General features: G+C 36.8%; 1 protein-coding gene across 1 annotated transcript in view; it reads left to right on the top strand.

Moving 5' to 3' along the window:
• GALK2 (galactokinase 2) overlaps positions 1-24,049 on the top strand; it is a 124,375-nt gene that overhangs the window by 97,812 nt on the left and 2,514 nt on the right. Inside the window, exons 8-9 of the mRNA XM_075207964.1 lie at positions 1,623-1,833; positions 10,118-10,319. Coding sequence (XP_075064065.1) covers positions 1,623-1,833; positions 10,118-10,319 — 413 coding nt within the window. The remainder of the gene's footprint in view (positions 1-1,622; positions 1,834-10,117; positions 10,320-24,049) is intronic.

Genomic DNA, 24,049 nt, shown 5'->3' with positions numbered 1-24,049 from the left:
TTCAGAATTGTCAGACATGTAGCCTGGTTACATCATAACCATATAATTTATGATTATATTCCATCAGACCAGGTTTATGGCTGAAATGTGTTTACAAAAACCATAAAATTATTTCAAATGGTACAGCTGTCGTTCACGAACGCCCAGCCTGTCCCAGATACAGCAATATGAACAGCTGGCAGTGACTAGCATCACCTTAGTCACTTAGCAATGAATACACCTTTTCTGCCACCACAAAGGATTTATTATGGTGTCCTTACGTTCCCCAAAACCAGTTATTAATGTTTCACACTTAAATCAAATACAGATTTAGCATGCGCTTCCCTGGGCTTTGTAAATTCACAAAGAATAACGGAGAAAATGCTAGATTAAATATATGTTAATCCGAAAAATGTTTCCAAGGCTTAGTTACAAAAAAGTTAATGACAAGACATATAATAAATTAAACAAATAAGTTTAATAAATAAAATAGGAAATAAAACCAGAGTCACTACCTACTAGTTAAGACTTGGGGTTATATTTACTAAACTGAGGGTTTGAAAAAGAGATGTTGCCTATAGCAACCAATCAGATTCTTGTTAAAATTTATTTAGTACATTCTACAAAATGACATCTAGAGCTAGATTTACTAAGCTGCGGGTTTGAAAAAGTGGGGATGTTGCCTATAGCAACCAATCAGATTCTAACTGTCATTTTGTAGAAATTACTAAATAAATGAAAACTAGAATCTGATTGGTTTTTCAAACCCACCGGAAAACTCTCAGCTTGATACATTTACCCCATGGTGTTTTTCATCATCACTATGATCAATGTTTATTTATGCGGCACAACAAATTCCACAGCGCTGGATAGCGAGTCATCATACAATGCTGTGTATATACCCTGCAATCAAAACTTTATAAATCATAAAACTAGCGATAAACAGGTTATAATCTGATCATATGTAGAGAAAACACAGAAGTAAATTTACATTGACTATTAAAAATCCTCTTGTCTGAATACTTTTTTTTTATGCATTCTGCCAAAACTATTACACTTAACAGTTCTTTAGGAAGGAATATACTTTGTTTTTTATCTCTCAAACAGAGCTACATAAAACAGAAATAACTGTATGTAAATGTAGTGATAGAATTATTATCTATCATTTACACTTTAAAATCTTGAATATATCTAAGTCTTAGCCTGTGCTGGCTTGGAACTTTCATCATGTGTCCTCCCAGTATATGTCAAAAATATCTCTGTTTAAGAACCCAATTTGAGTAGGGCTCATTTACCAACACTGAAAGAACCACAGAACCAATCAACAATTAGCTTTTATAGAACAAGTGAGAGTTACAGTGTAGTACACATTTTGCTCCTAAATGCATTTAACCCTAGTGACTTGGGGCTGAAATCTGCCAGCGCGCACCTGTGTGTACGATATGTGAAAAATAAGCTAGCTGATAATTAATCTTTAGTTTGGCTATTACACTTTCATTTAGTATATATTATATTTATAACTAAAAGACAAGTCCAGTACAATGTCAACATGATTTCAATAAATGGCAATAAGGCGTTTTATTTGCTTTGTATGATTGCATACTGGAGAGTTCATATAAAAAATAACCAGTCTTTTATTATAGGTTCTAGCAAAATCCAAAGGGCTGGAATGGAAGAACTTGATGAAGCTAGGAGATCTCCAGAACACGCTTGGTGTTAGCTTGGAAGATATTTTGACGGTTGTTGAGGAGGTCCTCCATCCTGAACCATACACACGAGAAGAAATTTGTGAGTCTTTGGGAATAACCTTAGAGGAACTTCGTGCCTCAATTTTAAGTCAAAACACACAGAATGGTAAGTCTAAGAATGTATTTTAAATAATCCTTCTTATGAAACATAAAAATTTATGAAAATGAAACATTTAAAGTACAATATAGTAAATGCTGAGATTCACTATAGTGTTCTTTACTGGCATTGGATTAAGACATTAAAACAATTGTACATGATTTATGTAATTGCTATAATCTGACATGGCAAACCAGCAGTTTACAAAGAAAACTACTAAAAAATCTTTGGCGGTATTTGTAAAGAAAATAGTATTAAACTAAAATGATCTTTTGTTCAGTGTTGCTTCACTTTCAGAAACATACACCGTTTCTCTTCTCCACAAAATTGAGAACTCTATCCTCTCACAAAATCCTTCATTTCCATAGTGCATCATCAGCACAACTTACTGCTAGCTCTGACCATAGTACACAAATCTCATATTTAAAGCTCTCCTCATTTTATACAAGTACATCTATTGTTTCACTTATTTTCTTCTTCTTAACTTAGTCACTTTTTTTTGTCCACTTTCTTCCCTTATCTTCCATCCACCTTTAACCCTTCTTCTTTTGATTTTTAATCACCCTGCTCTTTTCCCTTCTCCTTTCTCTTGCTCTGTTGTGCTCTTCATGTACAAGTCCACAGCTCAGTGATTTGCCTCTGTTTCCACAAAGTTTGAAGCCCCAGATGCCTAGATCACCCTATAGCTAAGTAGTACACAGCAGCCATTGACAGTGATTAATTATAATGTATTCCTAAAGCCTTACCATCATTGGAGCACTGATATTTATATAACCTTTGCTCTGACAAACCAAAATGGTTGACATTAGAGATTGGGAAATTCAGGGTTCAGTCCTCAATGAAGGATTTTTTCTTCCATAAATGTAAATTTGGAGAAAATTATGTAAATTTAAAATGTACCTCTTTTTTTTCCCAGCAAGGTGTTTCTTTGTGGTAAAAATGTGTACTTTCACCAGAGAACTGTTAATCTTTTTTTAATGCCATAGAATTTTAGTGCAGTTTCCCTGCTAACATAAAGCACGGATTGCTGAAACCTTCAGATCTGCATCATGATTACTCCCCCTATCCCCCCAAGTGAAGCATACACAGTGCATCCAAGTGTTTGACCATATCCCATTAGTGACATATTTGTATGTGTTTTCTCATGTGCATAGAAGAAATATGTTAACTATTATAAACTATAAATAATACAATGTGCACAACAATGTGCTGTAACTGTCCACATTTACTAATGTAGCACACACCCTGTTCAGTAAACAATAGTGAGATAAATGCAACAAAATAATTACAGCTTGTTACACTCTGTTCTGATTTCCTTCTGCACCCTTAGATATTGTCCACCCTCAGCTCTAGTCTACCCTTAAAAATTATTTCATCAAGATGGGAATCACCAACTTTAAATCTTGTTGTACTATAACATACAGATTTTCTTTCTTTTAATCAAGGCCAGCCACTTAATTTTGGATATCTTGAGCATGCTGTTTTTTAAAGATTACAAAAGACTTTGTGATCTTCTGGTTGCTGTTAAAGAACCATGCCCTTTGCCAATATATAACGTGCCGAGCTGAGAGAACCATAAAGTTTTTTAAGGTAATCTGGCCAGCGCTGAATTGTTTTACCAAAGGGTGGTCTAGGAATCAGTCACAGTTATTGGCAGAGCTTTCACAATGAAATTGAAAACAGACGTGTTTGTGCTTCATTCTTTGGGTTACTACTGTTCAATGGTGATTTACAAGAGTGTGTGAGCTATGGAAATCTCTCACGCAAGTCTACATACATCTTAAATGGATGCACATTTTCAAATCGACTCTTTTTTTTTTTTTTTTGTATCACATTCTAATTGAAACAATAGTAAAGTAGAACTGAGTCTTTAAGCTAAAGTTTTGATATTATATTATGTTAGTCTCTACATTCTCTTAATATAGCAAATCATTGTGTCTAAAATACCATGGATGGATAACCTGTGGTTTTAGAGCTGTTAAAATATCTAATGTGTCCTGTCAGGAAAGTATAACTTTTTCGGAGAGGGAAGTACAAAGAGCTGAATTGCTGCTTATGGTGAAATATGGTCAACCCGTTTCTGAATGACAACTGACTTATTAAACCATGTCCACTTAATACATTTGTGTAAGCGCATGATTTTACAAGAGGTATTTGTGTTGTGGTCACTCATTTTTGCAGCCCCTTAGTATGCCTATTGAGATGCAACTTGTTTCTAGACTGGGGGAAAAAGTATTTTTATTTTTTTTAGAACATTTATTAAAGGCACTATAAGCACAGAGAAATGAATATACTAGCCATAGATTTATGTTCTTTCTGTGCAGACTATGAGTAATGACTTTTGTGACAGCTACCCCTTTGCATGACTGGTCATATTTTTGTCCTGCCACGCCCACCCAATGACATCAAATTATACACTCCGTAGTGTCATACCACCCCTAGCTACTAAATCACCTCCAAAAACAATTGTATTGTGAAGGGATCATGATGCAATATCAAGACTAAAAAGAAGGAAAAAGATAAAGGGATTATTGGACAGAGGCCCAGACAATGGCACTTCACCGAGTGATGGACTCTGCACGTAGGCTTATTAACAAATTTCAAAACCCATGTAATTTCCTGCAAAAGCATATTATTGTACATGTATGACCTCATATTTACAGTAGATGGGTATAAATGTAAAATAAAAAAGACCCACATGCCCTATACAATAAAAATGTAATAACTGTAGATTAATAGCTTTCCTGTGACAAGGAAAAGCAATAAAGCTGATACTTTTACTTAATTTGCAAGTACACGTAAGGCACAGAATAAATGATCTCCTGTTTGCAGCATGGTGGCTAAGTGGTTAGCACTTCTGCCTCATGAGTCATGAGTTCAATTCCCAACCATGGCCTTATCTGTGTGGAGTTTGTATGTTGTCCCCGTGTTTGCGTGGGTTTCCTCCGGGTGCTCTGGTTTCTTTCCACACTCCAAAAACATACTGGTAGGTTAATTGGCTGCTATCAAATTGACCCTAGTCTCTCTCTCTTTGTCTGTGTGTGTATGTATGTTAGGGAATTTAGACTGTAAGCTCCAATGGGGCAGGGACTGATGTGAATGAGTTCTCTGTACAGGGCTGCGGAATTAGTGGCGCTATATAAATAAATGATGATGATGATGCAGTTTTACAGGACTGACACCCAGAATCCAGCCATTGCTGACACTTCTAGTTTAGATGAGTGTTATATATGTCTGTATTTATAAGCAAACTTGGTATTGGTGGTTGTATTTTCCAGTTGAATGAAATCGCATGAAAGTGCTATCAACAAGGCTTTTATTCTGTACCACCATGTAGCAAGCAATGTTATTTGGCAATTGTAGTGATGACTATATTGTAACTGGAGACTACCTGATGAGAGCGCTTCTGGCATGTCACAGGAAAAGTTCCCTCTGCTTCTATATGACACCCCCAGCATCTTGTGTTATTATGTGTTCCTGGTCAGTACCGTTATATAGAGCAAATTAGACCATTTTCAGCAGATGTGTCATATATTGATTTTGTTGGTGGAAAAACATGTGCGTTTTGCTACAAATAAAACATTCCCAACTAAAATGTAATGATACCATGTAGTTTCCGAAACAGGATGACATAACAAAGGTGTCACTTTTTGCATATATGGTGCATTTTGTTTGTCACTCCCTGATTAAGTATAGTATAAATATTTCTGAGTCTTTGCTAAAATACATCAGTGGTAATTTAATTTCAAAGAAAAAATGTAACTTCACCGATACTGCACGTGTGATCGGAGGCTGGAATAACCAGAAACATGTGCAATTCTGACTTATTTTGTGTGTTTTCAACTTTCAGCCTGTAATTTTTGTTAAAGACATTTCAGCATAATTGATTGCTGCAGCTATTTCCTTTTACCCCCAAAGACTTTCTTCCCCTGTGTGTGCAGGAGGCTTTACAACCTGGATGTGTTCCCCCCCTCCTCAGCTATACTCCCGTAACAGCCAGGCCAGCATCACCTGACTGGTTTGTCACAGTCCTGCTCACCTGCGCTCGCTGCCTGTCTACATGGTTTAGGGACCAATCTATGGTCATCCATTATTTTAATCTCTTTGGAGTGAAGGAAGGCACCACTTTCAACATTTTAACCATTGAAATACTACAGGGAACTCCATATTATTGTAGCTTACTGTTTCATTTTTTAAACAAAAGAAATTACATTTTCTTAAATATATATTTTTATTTGAGTTGAAAACAAATGCATAAATAAAAAAAGGAAAATATAACGTATTGGAGAAAATGATCATAATAATGGATCAATAATCAGGAATACTGTTTTTTTTTTTGTTTTGTTTGTTAGCTTTTTTCCTTATCTCTCAATACACAGAAGAGAGGTATTATCTTAGAAATCATACCAAGAGGTACATTGGAAGGCTTTTTTTTATATGTTGCAAAGGAGATACTATGGAATTTCCATAAAAAAATTATCTTTTTTTAATGTAGCCTCTTACCAATTGGTTTGGAGTGTTAATGTTGGCAGTGAGTCATGTATCGATCTGTGCTGTATACTTCTTGCTACAGCAGATATCATCATCATCATCATCATCATCATCATCATCATCATCATCATCATCATCATTTATTTATATAGTGGCAGCAAATTCCGTAGTGCTTTACAGTTAGAACAAACACAGTAATATACAAGACTGGGTAATACAGACAGAAAGGTAAGAGGGCCCTGTTCACAATATATTATATTGTTTTGTTTTTGTGTGTTTGTTTTTATTGCTTCCTCTGGTTCTCTTAACTGTTGTTGTGACATACCCAATACATCCACTGAGCAGATAATAGAACATAATTAAGTAGGTGTTCCATTACATATAGTTTTATTTCTGTCCAGAATTGTTTTACACTAAGGGAATACCACAGTGATAGAGGTTTTGTCTGCTTGACATTTGGACATGTCTCTAAAGTTGGTTAGCCTTTGTGAGTTACCTGTTTTTAGCCTGGTGTGGTCTAATGGGATACATAAAAATGTGTAGAAGGGATTGTCTGCAAGATGGAATCAATGATACTTGTTACATCAGCACCAGAGAGAGATTTCAATATTTTGCTTTTATTTGTATGCATTTCATGCAAAATAGCTAAAATAAAATAAGCATTATCATTTTTCAAGCAAAGATTTTATTATGAAAAACTATGTGTAGAATCCTGCTTTTTGCCATTTTGGAAAGGTGGACTGATGACAAAATAAGAACCACAAATATTTTATTGGTGGTGATTTTTAAAAATACAATACACACAATTGCTTCTAGTTCTCTTTCTTGCAATTTTAATAAAAAAAAATTTTTTTGCAAAGATTTTGTTTTCTGGTAACAGGAGGTATAAGCAAACTAAGGGTATTTTTGAAAATTCAAAGTCTTCTGTATTAACGTGTGTGCGTACTGCACTTAAGCAGGGGCGCAATAAAAACAGCGAGAGAGCTGCTGCGTATGCGCCCACTCTGTTTCGGCAGCACTGTACTATACAGCGCTGTCAAAGAAGCGTTGCGGCGGTGCTGTATACAATACAGTACGCTTCTTTGACAGCGCCGCAGCTCCTATATAGTACAGTTCCGCTATGTAGGTGCACTTCTTTAGCGGGGGGGAGCCCCTGCTTAAGTGATATTGATGTTGTAATATGAACAGCCCAAAAAGTACCAAATATGCTCAGCAAAAGAGGGTTAATATAGGATTACTTAATATGGTTTCTAAGAACTAACTTTTGCGCACATGAAGAAAATAAATCAGGTTTGTAGTGAGAAGAATATCTTTTTGTGGGTTGTATTAGTATATGTGTCTTATTCATGCAACCAGTCACATACATAATGTTACAGGACTGTGTAGTTATAATTTAAGGTGATTTGGAAAATTGATACCTCTGTTAGATTTTGTTTGTTGTACCTTAATTAAGCCAATACTTGGTATTTTGTTTTGTGCTATGAAATATCAAAAACCTACATTGAAACATTTGGGGGCAGTTTCAATTGTCCGGATGTTCCTCAGAACATCACGGACGCAATTTTTTATGGTTACTCTGGTAAAAAGTAACACTAATTTTTGGTTGCGAGCAAATATGAGCATTACTGCTGCAAAAAAACAAACAACCCAAAAAAAACGCAGCCGTTCCAGAGGCACCTTGCCCGGATTTTTTTTACAGTTGAATTCCCCCCCTTGATATCTTTTTGTCAGATAATATCAGTGGTAGGACTTGTAACAATATAAACAATATAAAAGTTTTTATTGAGAATTCCCCTATCTAAAGAATTCAGCCGAAGGTGTTGTCAACCTTTATATTCATTTACCACTACATCCATTGTTGCTTTCACATTTTACTATACACATTATGAGAATTGTTCAGTAAGTGCATACCCTAGTATTTTGTAGAGTGTTTATCTGAGACTGGGCGGTATTGTCGGCTCCCCTATGGTTGTACCAGCATGTGCACTAATTATACACTACAGCTAAAGGTAGTTACTTAACCTGGTAGGCCAAACAGGCTGCAGCTAATGAGCAGTGGCCCTTGCCAACTCACCAGCTGTCACTCCAAGGCTCCTGCTTTTTCTAAAACTGGCTGCAACTAAAGTACACCCTTTCAGTACCTAAATAAGAAATGTTATGGAAGGTATACACACTCCCTTGCCGTTGTAATTATGTGTTTCTACATCTGGAGGCTTTCAGCCTGTTAATGCAATACATCTGTAGAAACAGGTATGCAACAGTCTCCTATACAGTATGTATATCCCCTCAATACTTTCAGTGTACCTTTTATAAAATTAATTTCTCCAACATAGAGATTTTTTTCTCTCTCATTAGTGATTAGTAATATTGCAATTGATGCACCCACACCATGTTCAATATCCTTAATAAAATGATGTGCAAACTCTCATATCTTTTGTTGCCCTTTCATGGGTAGTCAGTGGCCTTCCTCCATGCTGACTACAGGGACATTACATACCAGCCATAGACATGACTAAGTAGGGGATGAAATGAGACAAAAGCAGACATGGGAAATTTACAAGAACCATAGTATGTGGGTGCAAACAAGAGACGTGGGAGAAAAAGGAGACCCGTGGGGAAATGAGCAACAATCATAGGGAAGCAAACAAAAGACAAATTCTTATTTTCCCAGAATTCTATATGTGTTCTATATTTCATTTTATATGCTTGTTTGTTTATGATTGATTAGTGAAGGTGTCACATGACAAAGATAAGACTAATGAAAATGAAGTATATGTAATTCATTGTTTATGTGTTACTAGAGTAGTTCGTAATACTGTGTGACTATTTTAGAAGTGTAGGTTATTGTCTTAATGTACTGTATATACCACAATTGCTTCTATATTCTTGTGTTTGCAAAAGACACCAATAGGTCACGTAGTCTAGCAATGAAGTTCTATATTACTCTCTGTGATTTCTTATCTCATGTACACTTGTAAAATGTCTAAATTATTTTGATGAATAGGTTATTTATTTTACCATGTAAAAAAATTCAACAGTAATTATGGTTTTCCTTCTAAGGGGGAGGTCATCTGCCTCTATTGTAATATAAGCATAGATAAATCTTGCTTAAATAGAAATTATAAGGCTATTGTGAAATAGTGGCAGGGTTTTTTGTGGCATGTATAGTGAATAGGAAACACCTTTCTTATTGGCTGTTGGTGAGCCCAGGTCAGATTTTAAATAGTTAAATGGAACATTTGTAATTGGTTTATTAAATGGCTATCATGTTCAGAGAGCATTGTACAATACTAGCATATTTTATATATATATTTATGTATATTTATATATTATATATATTTTTCATATATTGTAAAATATATAGAAATACTAATTTGTTTATTATAGGACTTTATTTTCTATAAGGTGATACTAAGCCTGATTGCAGAGCTCATCCTTAACTAGCTTGCCATTACTGTGTGTCTCTTTCCCCACAATCCCTTTATCAGAGGACTGAAAATATGAGAGGTAGCAGGCAGCTGGGGAAGACAGAACTATAACATTTCTATACAAGTAAGCATACATGCACGTCTGTTATATAGTTTGCTTAATTGTGTCTAGATCATGTCAAATAACATTTGGCAGGTTATTATACATTTAATGTCATGCAACTGTCAGGCTTCTCAGCAAATCACTTCCATTTTAATGTTGCATGCAGAAAACACTTTTTGAAATATGGTTTTCTCTGATATTACTGCAAATCTTAATAGACATTAGCTACTACTCTACTTTTAAATATGTCCTCCATTATCTTCCCTTCTAGTATCCACCTTCAAGCTGTACCAGCGAGCTATGCATGTCTACAGCGAGGCCGCAAGAGTTCTAGCCTTTAAGAAGGTTTGTGATGAGGCACCTGCCAATGCCGTCCAGCTGCTGGGAGACCTCATGAACCAGAGCCATGTGAGCTGCAAAGACTTGTACGAATGCAGCTGCTCCGAATTGGATCAGCTGGTGGACATCTGTCTGTAAGTTTTCAGAACTAGAGCAAAAGAAAAAAAAGTTTTTGGCTTCCTGTTTGATTAGATGATGAAAGAATGACATCAGTTTCCAAAATATTAGCACCTTTGGCACAATAGTAAGTGACTAATTTCTTCTTTTGGCTCATGCCTTTCTAACAGCAAATAGTTAAATGGTAGGAAGTTATATTCTTGAGGTTAACCACAAAGTAAATCTTTTATAAACACATGTTCATCCTCTAAATCACATCATAATCCGGATTATTTTAAATTGAAAGTATATATACATATTTTGCTATAAATCTATTTGTAAGGATTTATTTCAGACAGTAGATATTCTTGTGTGGTAAAAATAATACTTGTGAGCATAAAACTTGGAAAAATGGACTTGCATGTTATTACCGACACAGTGGCCCATTTTTTTATATGTGATAACACCCCCCACATAAAAGAATAATTATATGGGCAGGAGTGTAATAGACTCAGTAGGTATATAATTCTACACTGCCATCTATTTGTACAATGATACTTAAGTGCTCAATCCCCTGGCAGGAGCCTATAGGAGCACTGGTGCATCTCCATTGTTTTCAAAGCCATGGCTGAAAACCAAGAGATTGTGACTTCCGATTGGTAATATCCCTCTCATTCCACCTCCCCTGCCACCTTTTTAAAGTGGAAAACAAAATTAGTTTCTGTATAACTGTGAGGGGAATTGACAGGTTAGTAAAGTATAGGTGGTAGCGGAGCTTCAAGATTGTAGACAATTATGTTAACTGTCTGATTAAACAATGCCTCATGCTACTTTGCATTAGTGAATGTTGCGCTCTAAGAAAAGCTTGTTTTACACAATAACCAATGGGAGCAGTCAGAACACAGCTGGTGCTCTGTGAACATTAGCTTTGGACACCATTCATTTTGAACCATTCATTCATTTAATAACAACAAAAGGAAAGGCCTAGTCATAAAAATTATACCACCAGTGTCTAAAAAAAAATCTATAAAGGCATGGATATGTCTCATAATTAATTAATAATCTGTTTTGCTAAAAATAAGAAGAGTCACAGTACAAGTTAAATTAAAAAATACATTTGTATGGGAGGGTGGCCTCCTTTATTACGTTTATCTCCATTACCCATCTGGTCTGTTTGGCTGGGTAAGCCTCAGGAGTGTCTGCTGACGTCCCTTCAGGTCCGGACCTTACACGTTGATACACACCCTGCTGCCTCCAGCTTGGTTTCAGATAAGCTCTGCTTTTATTTACCCATTGTAAGGGGTTTTATTCTTGTGTGAAATAAATCTTTGGAAAACAATCCTTCATGTGCTTGGCCAGCATGCGGCTTGTTGTCCTCGCATTGCCCCCTCAATTCTGGCAATGTAATTGTCGACCATTTGAAGTGACGTCAATCTGAGTGTCGGCATTTTCTCCTGTCAGCGTTGATAGCAGGGTTGGCGGAATTGTTCTCTGTCACTTTTTCATGAAGTCTGTATTTCTTATGTGTCGGAATTACAGCAATCGGCATTCTCCTGTTGCAGTAACTGTTGTCGGAAATATCTTCTTCATCGCACGTACGACTACCACCGCATAAAACAAGGACAGATAAGGCAGATAAAATAAATGCAGACATGAAAACAAAGGGTATAGAGGACCCTGCTCATTAGAGAGCTTACATTCTAAGTGGAAGATGACCCAGCTGAAACAAGAGGAGCAAGTGTGGATTAGATTGGAGATTGGGACAGCTGTATTAGTGTGAATAGTATCATCAGGGTTAAGGTAAGCTTTAAAAAAAAGATGGGTTTTTAGAGAATGTCTAAAAATTTGTAGGCTGTGAGAGACCTGATTGGTCATGGTAAGGAATTCCATAAGTGGAGAGCAGCACAGGAGAAGTCTTGTAGGTGCAACTGAGAGGTGGTTACCAGAGATGATACAGGGCGCAGGTCAGAGGTCAATCTAAGAGGGCAGGAAATACTACACCACGAGCGCTCCCCGGCTCTGTTTACATTGATATTTTTCAGATTCCTCATTATCAGGTTGAAGAGATTGTGCTGGAAAACCTGCTGGTCCGTTTTTAATTGTCTAATTTTAAAAAGCAAGTGTTTGGAGTGCTGTTTGCAGAACTTATTGTTTCCTAAAAAAATACATTGTTTATCAATGTTCCGCACAACTAGTGACAAACAAATGTTACACTGCAGGCAGGACGGGACATGTTGGCTCCTACTTGGGAGTTATACATCTATGAACTGACTGCACATACCATTACAATAAACTATCCTACATGTTTGAGGAAATGCAACGGTATTTTTTCAGAAAGGTGCAGTGATTGTTGTATAGTTGGAAATGGTAAGTGAATGCAGATAGGTTATGAGCAAAGAACAAAACTGTATAGCAACTTCATATAATGTTGTTTAGTTTGTGATATATTGCAGTATCGTTCATAAACAAGGCCATGGACAACTCAAACATACTCCACAATTTTTGAGACGAGCAAAACATTGCAGTAACCTTGGGCTAGATACAGAAATAGGTTCATATTATCAGGTTCCTAGAATTTCTATTTCCCCAAAGCAAAATCCTATTGTCACAGTTCCAAGATGAGTTTACTTTCCAAAGTACTGTACTGATGCTGCCTAGCCAGGCTACTTGTCATCTGCAATGTCCAATCTTTTGTGTAATATAATAACCCAAGTTTCCTATTCTTCAAGCCATGGGATATGTGGCAGCAGGATGTTAGATTGCAGTTCAAACTAGAGATGAACGGTTCGGATTCAGAGATATCCGACAGATCCAAATTTTGGCGGTACAGAGTCGAAAAGAGTCATGACTTTCTTGCGCCATACTTGGATCTGAAAACAAGGCAAAACGTTGTTTCCGGTAAAACATTGTATCTCACATATAATGGATCTATATCTTCTATGTATAAAACCGTCCCCCTTGTTCTCATCTGCATTTTTGAGGTGATAGTATGTGGATAGGACGTTGCTGCAATTCTGTGTGCATAAAGTTGCTTGTAGATGGGTTGGACAGGATGAAAGATGTAATTTATATTGAAATAGCTGGGATTTTACTGCACATATCTTAACAGTTTATTTACTGATGAGTCTGCTGGAAATGTGTGCTGATAAATTGGGTGTGAGAGAGTGAAGAGTGACTACTGATAGTAATAGTATATTAGTAAACTAATATGGAGTGGACAAAGAATATTATTTCTTGCTTTTAAAATCACAGTGTTTCAATATGAAAGCAGTTGTGCAAGGGTTAGTATTCGTGACATCTGAACTATTTAGTGGAGAAAGGCAGGGTGCTGTGTGCCTCTGACCCGCACATTCCCCCAAAAATACATTTCTTGATTTTAAAATTTCAATCTGGATACAATTGTCTGAGAAGTAGTATCCGTGACATCTTTGATACTAAGTGGTCAAAGATCAGATCGCTCTTTGAATGTGAGCAGCAAAAAAAAATAAAATATTAAGAATAATAATAATAAGAACAAATTGTATAAATTTGAATTATAATGTGGAGCAGTAGCAAAGCAATTGTAATGTACAATTGCCTTCTTTCTCTATCTCATTGGTTGTTCACCTAGTATGGTGGCAGCTACAAGTAGCTCCAACTTCAAGTACCTTTACTCTTCTTGTCAACCATGGATTAGTCTACAGATCAGGAGCATCCCAGTACCAGGCAGTAGTAGTACTTTTTTAACCTCTACTAGTAAAAAAAAAATTGGGTTGGCCAATAAAGGTATGATGATTGTGTCTAGTAAGGCAGCCATCAGTGGTACCACCTCATGCCCATGCTAAAAGAATTGTCATGCCAGGACATAAGACCAAAGGAAGCACCTCTTGTTTTTTGAAACATATTTATCCCAACCCAGACAACACGTGTCAAGGCATCTGTAGCCTTTGTGATGCCACAATAAGTAGAGGTAGGGGCGTTGATCATCTAGACACCTCCTCCCTGTTACGTCATTTACAGTGAGTTTATTCAAGTCATTTATCAAAAGGTGGAAAATTGTGTATAGTAGCAAGCAGCCCAGCATCAGCTAGCAGCAGGATGGATAGACATCTGATGCACTCTTCACCATAAACACCTTCATCATCAGCCTCCTCATTATTAGTATCTAGTCCAGCATTCAATTCTCAAATTCAAACATACTCCCCTAATGCAATCCAGGATTCCCAAGACACATCCTTGCATGCTACAGCTGCTGCTGTGGGTGATACATCTATACAGAAGGGGACCAAGAAGAGTAAGCATAGTTTTAAACAGCATTTGTCTGTAAAGTAAGCAAAGTATGACAGCTAGCATCCTGTTGCACAGTGGATCACTAAATCCATGGCAGCTATGTTAGAGTCGAATGTGCATCCAGTTTCTGCCGTCAGTGCATCAGGTTTTAGCAGATTATTTGAGATCAGGTTAAACAAAAAGTAATTCAGTCCTAAGAAAATGTCATTGCACTAACTATCCACTTAACTACAGATATGTGGACAAGCTGTACTGGTCAATAAAAGGACTACATGACTTTGAGAGCCCACTGGGTAGGTGTATCGCCATCAGCAGTAGCAGCACCGCCAGTAGCTTCATAATCGTCATCCTCATCCTTTGTGCATAGTAGTGCTAGCACACTATGCCAGGTCATTCACAGGCAAGCTACTCTCTGTAACGCTGGTTTCTCTAAAAAAAAAAAACATACCAGTGTCAATATGTTGAAAAAACTCAGGAATGTCATTGTAATATGCCTCATCCCACTAAGACTCTCTTCAGGATTCCTCATTGCTGTTAAGAAAGCAAACATTGTGTGTGCATTACATAATAAATTTGGTGGTGAAGAATTTCTTAACAAATGAGGGGTCAGTGCAGGAGATGCTGTCTGTGGTCCATAAAATGTCTGGGCATTTTCGACATTCGCATGCAGAACATTGGAGCAGGTGCAAAAAAATATACCAGAATTACCCAAATATATTACCCCACTACCATGTCTCAATCTGATACAACTTATATTAGTAGAATGGTGGAGGATTACTTTAATGATAATGTACAAATTAGCATCTCAAAGTCCCTTTGAAATCTGGGAGGGGAAAAAAAGGCAATTTGGAGCCTTATGTACAAACTAGCTATGGTATATACTTAAGCTGCCCACCCTCCACTGTGTATTCGGAAATAGTGTTTAGCACAGCTGGGAACATTGCAAATGATCTGAAGAGGAGATTACTTCCCAAAATTTTAGAAAAACTGTCGTTTATCAAAATGAACTACAAATTGTATGAGGAATACCATTGTTGCTGCCAATTACAAACAGACTCTGTAACATTAGATTCCAATGGGGATGAACTAATGTTGTGTGATGATCTTGTGATTAGTGGTGAGGATGAAGGTTATGACATACATAGGAAGATGATCACTGTTAGCCAAATACCCATTAGTAAATTGTTAAAATCTCTATTTTCCAGTTCATCAACCAGCAAACAAAATGTTTTATTTTGTGGGAGCCCAAACAAATCAAGCACTTCAGCCGCAAAAATGCCATTCACTTTTGTTATTTTGTTATTGAATCACATTTTTTGCAGTTATCTTTACAAATGTTATGAGCCTTTGATGAAAAATGTTCTTTCATTTTTTTCCTTAGAGAAGTATGTTGTATAGCTTTATTTTTCCCTGATGCCTGAATCTGAAAACATTTCCATTCTTTTGACACATGAACAGTTCTCTTTTATGAAGTCATATTTTGCACAATACTCTCAACATAACTTTATGTTAGAAATTGCCAGTCTGTCATATTTTTCTTTAAAATTGTTATATTGTTGCACGGTCCAGCATTCAGGAAGACTATTTTCAAATTTGGAGTTATCGTTTTGTATTTCAACAATTGATGTGCTGCTTTCTTCAGGTTGGGTTGGTTGTGCTTGTGACTGTTTTGTACCATCCAAGGCCAGTTCTGATACAACGGATTCTGATTTTGGTTTCTCCTTGAAAAAAATCTGTCAAACTCTGTTGCCTTTTTATACTTTTAAGGGCTACCGCCAAAAAAATAAATGTTTATTTTCAAAAATTATAATAATAACATTTATTTACGGACATTCATACCCTTTATCGAAGATCACAAGGTATTGCACAAAAAAATGATTGAAAAGTGTAGGCATCAATAGCCAAGCAAGGTCATGTAATAAAGAATGCAAAGTTTTATAACATATCAATACAATCACCAGAGGAGATTATAGAATAAACAGTAGGCAATAATTAGATCTAAAGAAAAAGGAAAAATTGTAAAAGACAAACCAATAGCTGGGACAAGACAAAAATATCTCATATAAGTTGGTATTGCTCAAGTAGAAAAATATCATGATTCAAACAATATGTATAAACTACATCAGTATCAGTATTTAGAAATAACGTATCAGTATTTAGAAATAACATATTTGAAGAATAAAGGACAAATATGTAAGGGAACAATAGAATATATAATCGCAGAGCATGGAAAAAAAGGAAAAAATAAAAAGTACCAACAATAGAAGTTACATGGCAAGACATACATTGAATCACAATAGGAATTCAATTTAAATATAGGCAATAAAAGAGTACAAATTATTAAGAAATTACACAGACAATAGCAAAGTAATAAACAACAAATAATATAAAAGCTGCATAATGATAAATTATTTATATCAATATCAAGAGGCAGTTATCTAGTCAAACCCAGGTGTGCGTGTGTGTATAAAATATTTCTTATTTTATGCTGCTAATATCAATATAATAATAGTAATGAGTCATGTTATGCCACACAGTAGTGCCCCCATTTCAAATTATGCCACAGTAATGCCCCCAGTTCATAGTATGCCACAGTAATGCCCCTCTTCATCACACTGTGCCATACTAATTTTGCGTCTCTTCACACTCTTCCATGCTGCTTTTACCCCCCCTTCACACTGTGCCATGCTGCTTTTGCCTCCTTCACACTGTGCCATGCTGCTTTTGCCCCCCCTTCACAATGTGCCATGCTGCTTTTGCCCCTCTTCACACTGTGCCATGCTGCCTATGCCCCTCTTCACACTGTGCCATGCTGCTTTTGCCCCCATTCACACTGTGCCATGCTGCTTTTGCCCCCATTCACACTGTGCCATGCTGCTTTTGCCCCCATTCACACTGTGCCATGCTGCTTTTGCCCCATTCACACTGTGCCATGCTGCTTTTGCCCCATTCACACTGTGCCATGCTGCTTTTGCCCCCATTCACACTGCCATGCTGCTTTTGCCCCCATTCACACTGTGCCATGCTGCTTTTGCCCCCATTCACACTGTGCCATGCTGCTTTTGCCCCTCTTTCCACTCTGCCATGCTGCTTTTGCCCCTATTCACACTCTGTCATGCTGAATTTGCCCCTCTTCACACTCTGCCATGCTGATTTTGCTCCCCTTTGCTTCCGTTCCTTCACTTACCTTTTCTATCGGCTTCTTTCTTCTCTTGTCTTCTTGCTTCTTGTTTGCAGACTCCTCTCTGCGCCGCTGAGTGTCGGGCGTGATGACATCATGCCCGACATTCAGTGCGGACGGAGCAGAGAGGAGGAGTGCCGACGTCGCGAACAGGCGAGTATTTTTTTTTTATCCTATGTCTTTTTATTTGTCTATGTTTCTCTTGGATACAACAGATAAGCTCTTTTGTGTGCAATGGATATCATTGTGTATACACAGGAGATTTATTTTGAGCGCTGTATATATCTTTTATTAGACCCATGTTGAACATTATTTGTATAAAAAGTATTGCACTATTATTGTGTTTTTGTTTTTTGTTTTCTCTGTCTTTATATATCATATATAAGATACCGATTGAAGAAATAGAAGATCTTCAACACTGAATTTAAATATAACACAAAATCATAAAAAAATATATATTTTTATAAGAGATATATACAGTGCTTAAAATCTTTCTTCCTTTTTTACTACTATATATGTGTGTTAAATTGCTGTATGGTTTAGTTTAGATTGATTTGGGCTGCAGTTGCTAGTGGAGCACTGTAGGGAACTTCATTATTTTTTCACAGGAGATTTATTGTCATATTCAAAAGAGTACAAATCTGCATGGAACATGGAATTCTCTGAATTTGGGGCAACCCTTTTAATACAGTGGGGCTGATGCTAAATTGATCAGCGTAAAATATGCTAATTTGTACTGCGCATGCTCACATATACGTCGGTAGCATCTGACACTTACGCCTCTCCTCACACAATAGAGTTTCCAGCAACACTGCTGATAGCCTGGGCTGATGTCTACAAAATTTGGGGTGGGGGCGACCAGCGTGGGATATTCCTAAAAAGCTGCTGTCAGCACCAGGCTACGATTGGGTGTGCTGCTGATACTTTAACAGCTATAGTACATATATTACACCTCTCTTGTTCCATTGGTATTATTCCTGTGAAAACCATTCCCATGACATGAGTATCTGTATTAGATTTTCACCACACATATCACTTCAAATGTTTATAGATTTCACCATAGCCATACATTTAAAAGAACAACTATTTTAAAAGGTTAAATACCCTGAGGTTACTGGGAATATGTATGCTGACATATGATTTCAGCTGAAATTACACAGAAACTGTCATCAAGTACATTGTTGTATTATTGGAAGTCACTTTGAAAATGGACAGTTTTGTAATATATTAATTACATCTTCTGAGTGTGGAATATAATGCGAGCAAAGGAACAGTCAAACAATTATATAAAACTACAAGAATTGTTGTCATGGGAGTGAAACTGTAGAACAGCCTAAATACCCCTCTGGCAAACTAAAGATAGATTATTGTAAAAACTGGAAGTCCAAATCTCTGAGGAACAAACAGAGTGGAAACCCTATACTGGCCACAACCCTCTTATGTACTAAATTCAGATCCATAAGTTATGTCAGCAAGAAAAAACTTCCCTGAAGTTTTGTGTAGTGTTTTTTTTTTTTTTTTTTTTAAATCATCACAACAGGTTTGATTTGAACAAACAGAATTAGCAGTATCAAGGTAACAATAACAAATAAAAATAAGGGAAAGTCTGCCATTTAAATCATGACATTGCATATATGATCTTTAAATGCCTGTGGGGTGGTGGCTGAGTAGTGAACTACCTTAGTTGACTGTAGACCACTTATTAATTAGAAAAAAATTGTTACTGTATTAATTAGAATTTTAGAGAGATTTTTTTGTGATTGAGGAACAAAGTAAACATGTTTTTCTTCTGTTAAATTAAATGAAAAAAAAAAACAAAACAATTTGGATTCAGGCAAAATAATGAGAGGAAAAATATGAAAGCTGTCCAAATTGCATCTTATTTCTAAATAACAAGAAGGTAGCACGCAGAATCTAACCAGAGTGCCCAGGATTACTGGAAGTTAGACCAGCAAGGAACAGATTTGTAAACAGTGCCGAACCAGAACACACAAACCTCATCTGTTACGGCCAGTCTTGTGTCTTGCCACAGCCCTACTTTAACAAACAAAATTCCTCAGGAATGTTTTGTGTAAATACCATTGATGTTATAGGATAGCTAAAATGCCATTTTGCATTCTTGAAGGTCTGCTGTATGAATTAAATGCATTTTTATAATACAAACAGTATTTTCAAAATAGTACAGAAACATGTTTTCCACTAAATGTGATTTCCAGATCTCACATATAGATACAATTTGCCTTCATCAACTATTACAAATTCTATTGTGGAACAGTTTAAAAAATATTCAGCTCACTCAGGCATATAGTTTACATCCATAAGTACTAATGTGTTTTGCCAACCAAGTCAAAAATGTCAAATCATGTGGGCCAGTTCCAAAGAATGTGTCCGTAAGTAACCAAATCTCTGCCCAAGGATCAGTGTGGTTCATGTGTGGGAAAACACATATATCAATGCAAGATGTGTGGGATTGATCGCACAAACCTAGTGTGATATGAATGTATATAACTGCTGCAACATAATATGTACATTACATGACATTTAAATTTGGCAGCCATTGTCGCAGACAGTTGCCTTGTAAACAAAGCTTTCAACTCATAAACCTTTTAGACTTCCAGCTGTTAAATACAAGTAAATTGTTGATACACTTAAAGTATGGGTACAGACTGAACGAGTCTGCATTAAAGCTGATATGAAGTTGTATGTAGTAAAACTGTAGCCAAATGACCTCCACAAGTGGCGTTTTAAGAGAACATTACCTTTGTAGCAGAGTTCTTTGACCTTCCATAAAAATGTAATGGATATGTAAAGCAAAACAGGAGTTTTCCAGTTGTGATGCAAACTCTATTCATAAATAGGGCAGCACGGTGGCTTAGTGGTTAGCACTTCTGCCTCACAGCACTGGGGTCATGAGTTCGATTCCCAAACACAGCCTTTTCTGTGTGGAGTTTGCATGTTCTTTCCTTCAGGTGCTCCGGTCTCCTCCCACACTCCAAAAACATACTGGTAGATTAATTGGCTGCTATTAAATTGACCTTAGTCTCTCTCGGTCTGTGTGTGTGTATGATAAGGAATTTAGACTAAGCTCCAGTGGGGCAGGGACTGATGTGAGTGAGTTCTCTGCACAGCGCTGCGGAATTAGTGGCGCTGTATAAATAGCTGATAATGATAAAAAAGTGTATAAAGTGAACATGCTTATGGCTCCAATAGTGAATTAGACAAGCACATGCTTCCAGTTTCAGCAGTAGAAAGCAGTGTGAACAGTTAAATGTGTCTACCATTGAATTTATCAGCAAGCCTGTGTTTAAAATGGATCAGAAGTTTTGTTTATTCTAGTGCCTTTGCGTACCAGTGTACTTGCATTGTAACAGGTTTATCTTTTTTTTTTTTTTTTAAATGTGTGCAGTAGCTCTGGTACTATAGATCAGAAGCATTATATACTACAGTGGATCCCAAACTTTCTCAGTTCGAGGCACCCTTAGAGCTTTCATTATTTTTTCAAGATACCCCTAAGTCAAAATAATTACCAAATAGTAACCCACCTTGCTTACCACCGGCCCTGGCCGGGGCACCCCTGTGAGATCGTCGCGGCACCCCAGGGAGCGAACCACTGATATACTAGATCTTCCGGTCTTACAACTTGGGAAAAGTGAAAAAGTGTTAAGAAGAAATGTTGTGGTACACATTAGAAGTGACATTTTATATTTTCCATGTTTCAACTATATTATTTAAAATAACTATGCTTGTTGGATGAAGTAACGGCCCATTGGATGAAGTAATGGGGAGGAATATCTCCATTACATTACATACCAGGATATGCCCATTAGAGGAAGTGATGGGGAGGTATATGCCAGTGGTGGTAATTGTTAACACGATTACCATAACTGCGACACCCACGAGACCTACAAATAAAAAACTGATGTAAATATGTAGTGCCATACAGCTCTTCATTCCAAATCACTTGCGGTCATCATGCTGCTCCATCGGTGATCTGCACAGTCGGTTTTCAGGTAAGTCTATTAATATTTACATTGGTTTTTGATACATTCGTTTTTTATTTGTAGGTCTCGTGGGGGTCGGATTTTCGCAATCGAAAAACCGTACCCAACCCTATGCCAGTTAGATGAGGTAACAGCAGGGATATGTCTATTTGGTGAAGTAAGTGGGAACTGGGAAGGAAATGCCTGTTACATGAAGTAATAGTTAGGGATATGCCTGTTATATAAGGTAATGAGAGGGATACACCCATTAAATGAAGAAATGGCTCACAAGAGGTGAACCAGACATGAGCAGTTTGGCTTTCAAATTTGGTGAAACTTCAATATTTAGGGCAAAATAGCCTGTTTGTATTAATCAATAACTGAACAATAGCAGAACATAGGGTTAGGGAGAGCCCAATTCACTGTTGCTGGATTTATGCATACCTAAACCAGTGAGATACATTGACTGACCTCAGTAAACTCTACAATGGTGTTACCAGCTTGTTTACACAAGAACCTTTCAGACCATTGATGGGCAACATGATACACGGTGCAGCCCTCTAACCTTCAAAGGGGCCGTATATTACCCTTAATATCAGTAATACGGTAAAACAACACATTTAATCAAAGAAACAGACACCTATCTTTAGTAACATATCAGCAGGCATTTTAAACAAGTGTTTCAGGCTATAACAAACATCTGACAATAAAGCAGGAAGGAGCTGGGACCGTAGTTGAAGGCTTTAGGGACACATGCGGCCCTCAGACCGCCTGTTGCCCAACATTGTTTCAGACAGAGCAGATTTCTATGAATGCAAACTGCTGTGGGAATGTGTGAGTGGATAGTTATGTACAGTATGTAGCAGAAAGGAGCTTTAATATGGTAGGTGGCTATGGTTGAGAAGGGTTAGTTAGATAAGCAGATGTTGAAGAATATGACCACTTTCTGTTTCATATAGTTGTGGCTAAAAATATTGTCATCCTTGTCGGTTTTAAAATAATGTTTCATTTCTTCTAGAAAATTGTTGAAATTAAAAAAAAAATTGATATCCTCATATGCATTGCTTTGGTTTGCAATGAAAAACACACAAAAAACAAAATACTAAATTGTAGGTTAAGCAATCCTTAAATGGGCTGGACAAAATTATTGGCACCTTTTAGAAGTAGTTTAGAAATACTTACATTTCAAGCAGGTGATTTGCCTTTACGTTGAAAACTTTGAAACTGAACTCACTTGTGATGAATAGCAGCTGCCTGCGATATAAAAATCACTCATTGAATGATCTTGATTAGAGAAAAGGACTCATTCTCCGGTTTTGTATCACTGGGTCTGATTCATATCACCACCTGCACATAAGTTGTGTTTTTAAAAAGTTTTGACATGTTTCGATTTGAATGTGGTTAAAAGTATGCTCTGCCAAAACAGTACTTGTCATATGTAGACACACTGAACAAACTGCAGTATACACACATGCGTATGTACAATAAGTGGTCACATCAGAACATATAAAAAATGTTTTTGATCATAAAATAATAATTCTAAACAGTATAATCATTTATATATTTATTTTAAAATGTAATTTGTAAAAAATATTTTTACATTATTTACATAAACATGATTTCAATGTGTACTGTACATACAATGTTTTTATATTATATCTTAGTTACATACAGGTGTTCTGTGATAGCTAATGCCACGCATACATTTACTATTTAATTCAAAAACTATGCTGTCAGTTATCTGTATTATGCATCATTTACACCTGTCCAGGGGCGGGTGAATCGGGCACATCTGCGTCAGAAAGACTGTATGGTACATGGCCTAAGTTAGTCCGCTCTTCCCTCCCCCATTCCTCATTTTGAGTTGTAAGGAGATATGTCATTTGTGCTTAGACATGAATTACATGCAATTGCATTCATTGGCGCAATGTCTGTTTCGGGGCAGGTGCGGAGCTATTTCATGCAAGATACGCTCCACAAATGGCCATATGTTCAAACATGAATCAGGCCCACTCTGTGTACTGCATGGGGAAAAGAAAGAAAGCAGAGATTTGTCTGAGGAGGTAAGAATATTGTAGCCCAGCATGGACAATCTCAAGGCTACAAATCAATCTCCAGAGATGTTGACATTCCCGTCTCACCGTACTTAATGTTATTAGGAAGTTTAAAGCTGGGTACACACTACAGAAAATTACTGCAGATGCGATTTCTGTAATGATTTTTACAAGCGATCAAAAGTCCAGATGAGCATGCAGATTTATATGTATACACCTACACAGTTAACCAGATCTGTGCTCTTCATCTGTCATAACCATCTGCTGAAAAGATTGTGAAGCTG

The sequence above is a fragment of the Mixophyes fleayi genome, chromosome 4 (genome assembly GCF_038048845.1).
Source record: "Mixophyes fleayi isolate aMixFle1 chromosome 4, aMixFle1.hap1, whole genome shotgun sequence".
Classification (NCBI taxonomy): Eukaryota; Metazoa; Chordata; class Amphibia; order Anura; family Limnodynastidae; genus Mixophyes; species Mixophyes fleayi.
Note: the sequence above shows the minus strand (reverse complement) of the source record. Positions and strands in the feature narration are given on the sequence as shown.